This window comes from Xyrauchen texanus, chromosome 1 (genome assembly GCF_025860055.1).
Source record: "Xyrauchen texanus isolate HMW12.3.18 chromosome 1, RBS_HiC_50CHRs, whole genome shotgun sequence".
NCBI classification, from domain to species: domain Eukaryota; kingdom Metazoa; phylum Chordata; class Actinopteri; order Cypriniformes; family Catostomidae; genus Xyrauchen; species Xyrauchen texanus.
In genome coordinates this window covers 20140969-20151788 of record NC_068276.1, presented here as the reverse complement: position 1 = coordinate 20151788, position 10820 = coordinate 20140969, and the positions used below count along the sequence as shown (strand labels likewise).

Sequence of the window (10820 nt, the reverse complement as noted above, 5' to 3'; positions counted from 1 at the left end):
CAGCTCACTGGAACGTGAAACTTGAGCGGAGCTGAAATCGAAACGGGTTAACCATCCCATTCACATTTCCTGAAAAGCAAGCCAGTCAAACCAGTTGCTTATGCAAATAATACATTTTAATGCCTTACGATTCGGAAACGTATATATAAAATGTTAAATTTGTATAACGATGTTCACAATATTTAACCAATACGGTTAAGTACTAATAAAATCAAGCAATTATTAAACCACGGCCTCGTGTAAAAAAAAAAAAAAACTAGCTAACTAGCACGCTTCGTCGACAAACAATACATATTCCCTCAAAAGAATTGTGAACAATAATTTTCGCAAAATCACTAAAGATCGCAATAGGAATGAGATTACTACAAGCAGACGTTGTTTCACATATACAGCGCACTGAGTGAAAATAACATTTTTGTTGCGAAGTTTGAATAAGCTAACAACGCTAGCCTAGCAGCCGTTGCGCGCCGAGATAAACGTGATGTTTGCGAACAAATAACCAAATCATTTACTTACATTTCTACAATGACACTATATACATCAGTCTTATAACTACAATACTTTAAAAATCAAGTACAAATTGAAATAAACGCTAATCTTGTCGCACTAAAGGTCATAGGATAACACTCACCGTCTGCTTCACACCGCAATGAGGAAGAGGGTGGGTCATCTAAATTAATACCCTTATTTAGTCCCGCCTACATGGCTGATGAGACCAATCACGTATGAGAATGCTGCTGAAGCGAGACGTGACAACCAATAGAATTTCGTTCATTAGAATGTTCTGGATTTCTGATTTATTGAATGGATGAAATGACAGTCAATCACAAATAGAAATGGGCGGGCGTATGTAAGTTTTCTTGCATGTCGAGGTCGTGACTTTCTGCTAAGTCTGGTGTTTGCCTCAGTAAACACTTGATTTCTTGGAATTCATGATGTCTTTCGTATTTAGTTCATCACCTTAGCTCATTCTGTAGTTTATAGAATGTTTTGGGAAAAAAGCAAGTTGATCACAAACCAAGCCCAGATTATTCAAGGACAAATGTAAACAAAAAGCTCTTTGAGACTGCTTCCCAAGCCAATGTGTTTAAGAAAATGAATAAGTAGATTACATTAAATGTTTATCTGTTGACCGTGCTGGGTGGATTACTAGTGAATTGTAATCATGTTATATTTGTTATGAAAAATGATCAAAGTGTGCTCAAATTGACTCAACAACAGAGAATAGCCTACTTGAGATGTAATAAAATGTCAAATGCATTTGAAATTAACAGGAAATTGTTGCCTTTTTCTGAAGTGGTTATTTTGAGGAAGCATCTTCTTAATGTGTTACTCAAAAAAGCATCTTGGTGTCTCAAAAGTATTAGCATTAGTTAACAAATTTTGCACTAACTATTGCCCCTGTGTCTACTACGCTATATGACTTTAAACCCCCTAGGGGTCTTTTACCCCAAGTGAGGAAGCCTTTTATCCCAGGTGTGGGGTAAATGGTTCACTCACCACCTCTTTTTAAAAACTGAATTTTAATCGAAACAGCCTTCTGTTATTATTTCATTTCACACAAATTATGTTGCTCCATTAATATTCAAAACATATAAATAATTTTATTTTCAACCTTGATACATTTTGCCTCGTTGCAACCTATATTTAAATGGTTCCTTACCATGTACATTGAATTCGGCAGCAATCTCCAGCCACATATATTCACTTATATTCACAGGGTTGGGGAGTAATGGAATACTTGTAACAGGATTACTTATTTAAAATACAAAGTAAAAGTAACTGTATTCCACTACAGTTACGATTTAAATAATTGGTAATTAGAATACAGTTACATTCAAAAAGTATTTTGATTACTGAAGAGATTACTTGGCATTTTATTGTCATTTGTTTAATTTAATAAATGATGTGATCCAAAGTGCATTTGAACAGTGGTGAAAGCTTTTTATGATGTGCTACATTACAACTAAAACTGTGCAAAACTGTGGAGTTTTTTTCTATATAAATGTTCAATAAGATCAAACATTGTATAAATAAAATCATAAACACAATTAAAGGTGAAGGACATTTTTTTACAAATAAAATAGAAAAAATTATTTATATATATATATATATATATATATATATATATATATATATATATATAAACCATCCAAAATATATAAATGATGTAATGGGTCAGGAAAGTTCTCATTTTAGCATATAAGAAGATATATGTGTGTGTGTGTGTGGGGGGGGGGGGGGGTCATGTTAATGTGGTTTATGAGGACAATTTTTTAGGTTACAAACTGGTAATTACAAGGGTATTATGCTATAAATGTGGTTTATGAGGACATTTCTTGTGTCCCCATAGTTTAAATAGCTCAAAAAACATATTAAACAATGTTTTATTGAAAATCTTTAAATGCAGAAAGTTTTTTGTGAGGGTCGGGGTTAGGGGTTGTGTTAGGTTTAGGGGATATAGTTTGTACAGTATAAAAATAAGTATGTCTAGTGTGTGTGTGTGTGTGTGTGTGTACACGTGTGATATCAGGGTCGACACCAGTGACTAACAAGACCAAATTATGACCATAAACGTTTTCTCGGTAGTGTTTTATCACTCATCAAAACAAGCAGGCTTCATAATATGATAACAGTCTTTAAATGACAATATCTTTTCTTTATCTAAATGAGAAGAATGCGTCTACCACCATGTGTGTTAAGGTCAAAGCCTCGGCCAGAGAAATAACAAAGTCGATAGTTAAGGAATGGGGGTTGTTGCGCAACTCTGGAGTTTTGGAGAATCACATGTCTGGCAGGCGGGGTCTTCTGCGCTTCTGATGCAATCCCTCTTTGTTTCCTCACGTCTTGTTATTATAGTGATCTTCGGTTTAGTCCGTTAGATGATGATCGTGGCAAACAGCTTCAGAAGGTGAGCTACTGCTTATTGCTTAGCTTTGTTATACTGGTACGAAACTTTATTAGAAGATGGCGCTTATAAATCGCGTACCGTGATTCATTAGATCTGTGTTAAATGATCATGAGTTTCGAAACTCAATGTACTTATTTCATTTCCAATGTAGTTTGAATTTATCTGCCTTGCAGTAGAATTAAAATGTGAAGTATGCACTGACTTGAGTGTATGCCACGTAACGAGTTGTTTCTTAATCTTTTCTGAGGTCTTTGTAACAATAGCTGAATGTAACCGGTATGATTTTTATAGCATTTATTAATCTTAGAAATGTGCATTAACCAAGATAAAAAAAATACAGTAAATGCATGTTTTTGTTAGTTCATGTTAACTCTTGTATTAACTAATTTAATAGTGTACACAAGCTTATTGTAAAGTGTCTCCATTTAACCCCACAGAAGTCCCTAAATAACCCCCTAAATCTCCATTTATCGGCCAGAATGAACGAGATTAGTAAACTAGAGACGGAAGAACTGCTCACATGTCTGCATATCCAACTCTTCCACCCTGATCAAGCCGGCCGTCCTATCTTCCACAAACTTCCCCTAAATCACCCACACAAAATGGACGCTGAAGATCCACTAAGGTTTGGTCGGGATGGACAAACCTGCACCTTTGTCCTAAATGACACCTGTGTCTCCAGAAAACAGTTCTCCATACAGGCGTATAGGAAAGTCGGAAACCCTAGTTTGAGCTTTATGATTCAGAACATGAGCCAGAAGGGTAAACTCATGGTCAGTGGGTCTGAGCTGAGACACCTTGAAAGAGCAGAGCTTGATGACAAGGCCCTTCTCCGGTTTGGGAGATATGAACTGCTGATTTGGCAAGAGCCCGGAGAGTCTCAGAGTAAATTTGAAGTCCTGTTTGAAACATGCATTAGGCCCCCTTCACAGGAAATGGGCATAGATGTGCCATGCAGTCCAGCGATTCTGGATACTGGTGCAGAATGGAGAAACTTTCAGAATGGAGCACCGCTGAGTCATGAACCACTGGAGTCAGATGAGACAATAATAGTATAGGTGTTTTCCCATTGCTCTGATCCAATGGTCTAGAATGGTTTGGGCAGGGATGTTGGTCCTTCCTCTCCCAAAATCTGATTGTAGAATTTGTTTATTATTATCTTTATTATTATTTAAACAGTCAGTGCATTTTTTATGTAATGAGATCTAGAACTATAGATTATCCTCCAAGTGTACATACACATTTCTATCTTTTCCTTTGGAATTTCACTGAACTAGTTTTGTTGCCTTTTGTGTTTTTCGATTGTTTGTCTTCCCTTGTACTGATATGTTATCATATTTCACTGAATGTTATTGTATATTTTTCATACATTTGCTCATAATTTAATGCTTTCTATTATATTTGGTGTTAATCACATCTGTATGTTTAGTGTATTGTGTTGACTGTTACTTGAAATATTAATCACATGCTTTTGAAAATGTGAAATCACAGTGATTGAAGGCTTATTAACTGGGCTACCAAGTTTCACCAAAATTTCAGAGTGTGTTTACGTGGTGTAGCGTGTGAGCGTGTTAACTGGTTGATCGGTCAAAGTGTGAGACTTGGCAGCTATGCTTATTCATATATACCACTTATAACATGGTCTATATTAACGAAATAAACTTTTTTTTTAACTTTTTCCATATTGCTTTGTAGAATAAATGGTAAATGGTCTGCACTTATATAGTGCCTTTTTTAACCTTAGAGGTTACCAAAGGGCTTTACACTGTGTCCCATTCTCACATACATTCACACTCATACACCAACAATAGAATAGTATAGGTACTTAAACTTATTTTTCAAATCTGAGATATAAATAACGTGAAAAGGTGTTATTCTGTAAAACTAAAAAGTAGGGTTGACAATGAACAAAGAAATTCATTTCTGTGTCACAACGCCTTTTCACTTCAAAACAGTCCTCTTGCATTCCAGTGCACACAGAGGGTACTGATAGTGATCTCTCAGCCTATTGGTCGAGGTGTTTGTGTGTTGTAAGTCTGTAAATGGTCACAACTTGAGTGCAGTGGGGGTTAAAGGTGATCTGCTGATTGGTCAGTTTAAATATATGAGGTTTGGTTTGAAGTTGAGGATTGCAACTTGTGCTCCTCCTGAGTTTTATAGACCAAAATATAATCGTGCCAACATATTAATTTATTTCATTACAAAACAAAAATTGTATACCTATATATATATTTTGAAATGGATGACTTGGACTGAATAATAAAGAAAAGCAGCTAATAAGTGGCCAACATAGATGGGAACTCCTTCAATACTGTTTAAAAAGCATTCCAGGGTGATTCCTCAAGAAGTTGGTTGAGAAAATGTCAAGAGTTCATGTCTGTAAATTCTAGACAAAGGGTGACTACTTTGAAGATTCTAAAATATAACCATTTTGATTTATTTTGGATTTTATAGACACAACATAATTATTTATGAACAGTATTTAACATATTGGAAGCTGGTGTAAATAAAGACTGCATTATTCTGAAAATGAAAAGGGTCTTTTATGAACTGACCAAAAATGTTTTCAACACATAGGAGTGCCACACAAATGGGGCGCCAACAGGGCTGATCTAAAATGACCAAAGACCCCCACCCTCCGGAATTCAAAAAGAATCAAGGGGGATTCCAGAAGAAAGTACAGTGGACTATAAAGGGATAGGATCTCAAAAACCAAAGAGAGCAAACTATCATGGAGCAAGCACTTGACTTTAATCTTTATGTTGCTTCAAAAGCAGTAGGCTACACCTCAAATATTGTGCACTTAGTACAGAGCTCACATGTACAACTGACAGTTGTACAATGGGACATTTGGACATTTTAAAGAAGACTGTACAACTGTTATGAAATTATTTTGCTTTGGTGTTGCTCTTTGGCTTGCCAGCGGCCTTCTTTCCTGGGTTCTTTTGGGAAGCTTTATTGGGGTCATTATCTTGTATTGGTTTCTTGCATGTGTGACTGTGGCACGTCCTCAGCTCTCTTGTCATTTGACACCGTGCACACACATATCAGCAGGCCACCATAAGCAGTCATTGTATAGCAAACCTTTAGAGAAAAATTTAATAATACCTAAGATATAAAATGTGATATGAAGAGAGGTAAAACAAAAACACACAGGAAACATGATGTACAGTATATCAACAAAGTTATGAGAGTTAAATCAGTCGTACTTGAATGAACGCATATTCTCTATTTAACATAGTAGTTCAAATTCTCTATTGAAATATAGAGGTAATTTGTATGTGTGCAAACAACTTGGGAGGGTTAGTTTTAAAAACTATTCCGCCACAGATTACAGAATTCATGCTGTAAAATGTAATTTGTAACATATTCCATTAGATTACTCAAGGTCAGTAAAGTATTCTAAATACTTTGGATTACTTCTTCAGCACTGGCAGATGTTTTCACTTGTTTTGACTATAAACAATGAAATAAAGTAAAAAATACACTTCACTGTAAAAAATAAATATTATTAAAAAGCTTAAATATCTTATGCAGTTGTTCTACTCAATTAAATGTATCGTGTTTGAAGGATTTTTAGATATTTGTACAAGAAAACAATATTTGAATTCTTTAAGAATAAGATCTTATCTACTTAATATCAAACGTTATGCTCCAAAGTGCATTTTCGTCATAGAATTCATTCTAAAATACAATTTGGTCTGCCGTCTGGTAACAGATGCATGTAAAGGCAAGAACTCGCATTTTAACTTAAAATTAAGTGCAATTGCACACGAACAAGTGTTCGTGTGCAATTTACACGGTTAACTATTTTTGCTGCTCCAAACTCCATAACCCCACAGCGAGTACACAACAACATCCTGTTCTGATCATATGTGGATTCTGTTTATATAATTATTTGTAGATTTCTATATGATATTAAAGGCTATCTGCATAAAAAAACATTGTCAAGGCATGTAAGTGTGTATTTATTGGATATATGTTTCATCTGTCAAAGCGTTTCTAACTGTTTTTTGTTAAGCTGTAGAAACATTATGTAGCTCCTCTGTTAAGCTCCCAAGGGAAGGTTACTCAATGATGTCATATCCACTTTTTCACTCACAACAGTGGGAAAGCTCTCGTATGAATTAAACAAATCATAAGAAAGTGTTTTCCCACTGTTTAAATGTTCCTCAGATCACATAATTTACACTGATAAATGTTTTCCAACCGAATAGACTAAATATAAAATTAAACAAATGACAATAAAAACAAAGTAATCTCTTCAGTAATCAAAATACTTTTGGAATGTAACTGTATTCTGATTACCAACAATTTAATGTGTAACTGTAGTGGAATACAGTTACTTATACTTAATAATTTAAATGTATTCCGTTACTCCCCACCCTATATATATATATATATATATATATATATATATATATATATATATATATATATATATATATATATATATATATATAGGGTATATATATATATATATATATATATATATATATATATATATATATATATATATATATATATATATATATATATATTTACTTACATACAGTATATATGTATAACCTGTTTATAGGTTTGTTGGATTTTCTGAGCTCAAGATTAATCTTTTGCTCCTTATCTAAAATCTTTACCCAACTCCTGTCCCTGTTCTTGCATCAAAAGCACTGATAAGCATCAGCTAACAACCACCTAGGTAGATGATTTACAGTAAATGATTTCACAGACAAGGTAGATTGAAACTGTGATATAGACAAAACAAGAAAACCTGTAACACAACATGGATGAAATGTTTGTATTTATAAGTTAGATAAACATCACCAAACCCCCACTGGTATATTTTGGGAATGCTGATAATAAGCTGTATAATAAGTTTTCTTGTGGAATCTAAGGTTTGAGTTGGTCAGTGGTTGCTTGCTTGCTATTTTGCTTGATGACAAGGTGACACATTTTTACATTTGCTGACTTACTGGGGGCTGCTGAGGGAGTGTTGATGGGAGATTTGGTAAGCATGAGTATTTTGTTTTAAACCCTTCAAGGAAAAAATATTTTACCAAAGCTATAAAATGTGATGTGACGTGGAACTATGTTGCACAATGCTGAAATGACAGGAAGGGAGAGAGCAATCTGAAACTATCTGAACTTAATGGCTTCTGCTCTTTATTTTAAGTGTAAATATGTTGAAACACTCTTCCGGGATGCCTTAAAAGAAATAAAGTTTGTTAAAACTCTTGTGCACTAACACTGTTGTTGTTGTTGTTGTTTTTGTTTTTTTACATTAAAAACCAGTTATCACTCTGCCCAAGCACAGAAAAAACAAGGGTGAAGAAGGGGTCAGAAGTTGGTTATAGTTCTTTCAGCTGTGGCTCTCTGTTTCCCCTTATTGTACAAACAAAAATAAAAAATCTGCTCACCACTGCGAATAAAAACAATGAATTCAGAAAACTTAAACTGCATCTTAAAGGGATAGTTCACCCCAAAATTTAAATGATCTAATAATTTACTTTCTCTCATATCATCCTAGATCTATATTACTTTTTTCTTCTGCAGAATACAAATTGAGATTTGTTTAGAAGAATATTTCAGCTCTGTTGGTCCTCACAGTGCAAGTAAATGTGACCAGAACTCAGAAGGTTCAAAATGCACATAAATGCAGCATAAAAGTAGCCCATAAGATTCCAGTGGGTAAATCTATAATTTCTGAAGCAATATGATAGGTGTGGGTGAGAAACACATCAATATTTAAGTCCTTTTCTGCAATAAATCTCCACCTTTGACCAGCCCAAAACCAGTAGATGGTTGAATATCAAAGTGAAAGTTACTTGCACAGCAGAATGCAGAAGTGAAAGTAAAGAATTACTTAAATATTAATCCTGAAGACATGGATTAAACCAATGGAGTCTTATGGATTACTTTTATGCTGCCTTTATGTGCATTTTGGACCTTCTGAGTTCCGGTCATCATTCACTTGCATTGTGAGGACCAACAGAGCTGAAATACTTTTCTAAAAATCTTAATTTGTGTTCTGCAAAAGAAAAAAGTCATACACACCTGGGGTGGCATGAGGGTGATTAAATGAATAGAGAATTTCCTTTATAATTTGAAGATTTTGACTCTAGATATAATCATTCAAACCATAAAAGCTTGAGAAAACGCTTTTTCCACATATTATTGTCAGTCTCTTTCTTCTGCGCTAGATTCTATACTTCTCCAGCCACTTTGAGAACTTAGCAGAGCGATACTGGAGATACATTTGACTTCAGCATGACATGTTGCTTGCTTATATGTTCTTCATTTGTAAGTCACTTTGGATAAAAGCATCTGATAAATGACTAAATGTAAATGTTTCACCCTTAAGGCCCTGGCACACTCACAGTGAAGTGCTTAACCGTTCTTCTCTCAGAGCCAAAAATATGTTCGAAACACCTGACCAACTGTATACTGTTTGCGAACATTCAGAGGTACATTTCAATATCTCATGAATAATTGGATGCTTAAGACTTCATATAAAACATCAATTCATTATCATTAAATTCATCATTATCACAGTGATAATATTTTATAAAACTACTAGCTGTTTTAACTACTCAATGCTGATTTAAGGTGACATGTATGCAGTAGATAATGTGTCATTTGTAATGTTTACCTTTTGCATTTGTATGGGCCATAATATGTGTCGGTTATGCACTGCTATTGTAATTTATGATGACACTGATACTACTGCAAAGATAGGTGTATAAAAGAGTGTTAATGGGCTGAATACAGACAAAAGAATAATGATATATCTTTGGCCAGATGTGTGAATGGGTTTCGCCTGCAGATGGAACATGAGTGAAGTAGCTTATCAAACAATATTGTGAATGGGCACTGTAAAGGGATTACATGGGCAAGGAGGAGGCGAGAACCGGCTTGATAATATAAATAATAGTTTTAATGATAAACTTAAAACAAAAGACAAACACACACATGATGGACATGTCCGTTAACGATCTCCCTCTCCCGCACGATCCTCTGCAGTCGACCTTTACCCCTCTCGGGAGGGTTGATTAGCCTAATAGGATCACTACCCCGCCCTCCGCCCTGCCACAGGCACTTAAGAATATTTCAGTAGATTTGAATCCTTTTGTTGACTTATAAAAAATTTAAAAAATCACATGACATGGTCTTGAAAATGTCTCTATGCAAACTGTCATACATGTGTAGGTAAATTTGCACCAACTCACTAATAATTCTACACACCAGTGTGTTCATGTTGACTGATCTTAACTGACTAAATGGGAATTAGCTGTCAGCCCCAAAGTAGGTGGGGATCCAGGTCACACCTAATGATGACATGGACCAATGGCAGTAAGGTGTTTTAGGAGCCAGTAAGAAGTTTTCCTGAAAGTACATGCTGGCAAGCTGTTACAAACCACAGAAACAAACTTGAAAACACCTTCTTTTTGGCCAGATTTTGTTGTTTGTCACACAAGTTTGTTCTTCGATTTCGTGTGAAGTGTGCTGGGGCCTTTTTTGGAACATTAAAGTAAGTGGAGGTGATCTGTCCACCTGCTTTTATGAGAACTACAACACAATATTCTGAACACTGAACAAATACGTACTCTTTGTTTTCACACATACATCTATTTTGCCATAGGAGTTCCCAACAGGGCTGTTTTTTAAACCACCAAAGACCCCCAGAAGTCAAAAAGGATCAAGTGTGATGCCCCATCTTCACCCCACCCCCCAGAAGGTGAAACCGATCAAGTGGTCTCCTCCTACATACATTTAAATGATTAATCACTATGATTAAGCATAATGATAAAGTACAGTGGACTATAAAGGGATAGGATCTCAAAAACCAAAGAGAGCAAACTATCATGGAGCAAGCACTTGTCTTTAATCTTTATGTTGCTTCAAAAGCAGT

At 35.1% G+C, this 10820-nt stretch overlaps 1 protein-coding gene across 1 annotated transcript; it reads left to right on the top strand.

Annotated features, from left to right (window-relative positions):
• The first annotated feature begins 2790 nt into the window (after nt 1-2790).
• LOC127651008 (TRAF-interacting protein with FHA domain-containing protein A-like) lies at nt 2791-6798 on the top strand. The gene is made up of 2 exons (XM_052136704.1): nt 2791-2911; nt 3349-6798. Exon 2 carries the CDS (start codon nt 3391-3393, stop codon nt 3967-3969), a length of 579 nt encoding a protein of 192 aa, XP_051992664.1. The 5' UTR covers nt 2791-2911; nt 3349-3390; the 3' UTR covers nt 3970-6798.
• The last annotated feature ends 4022 nt before the right edge of the window (nt 6799-10820 follow it).

Coding starts and splice junctions, on each gene's coding strand:
- LOC127651008 (XM_052136704.1), top strand. CDS start 3,391: ATGAACGAGATTAGTAAACTAGAGACGGAAGAACTGCTCACATGTCTG.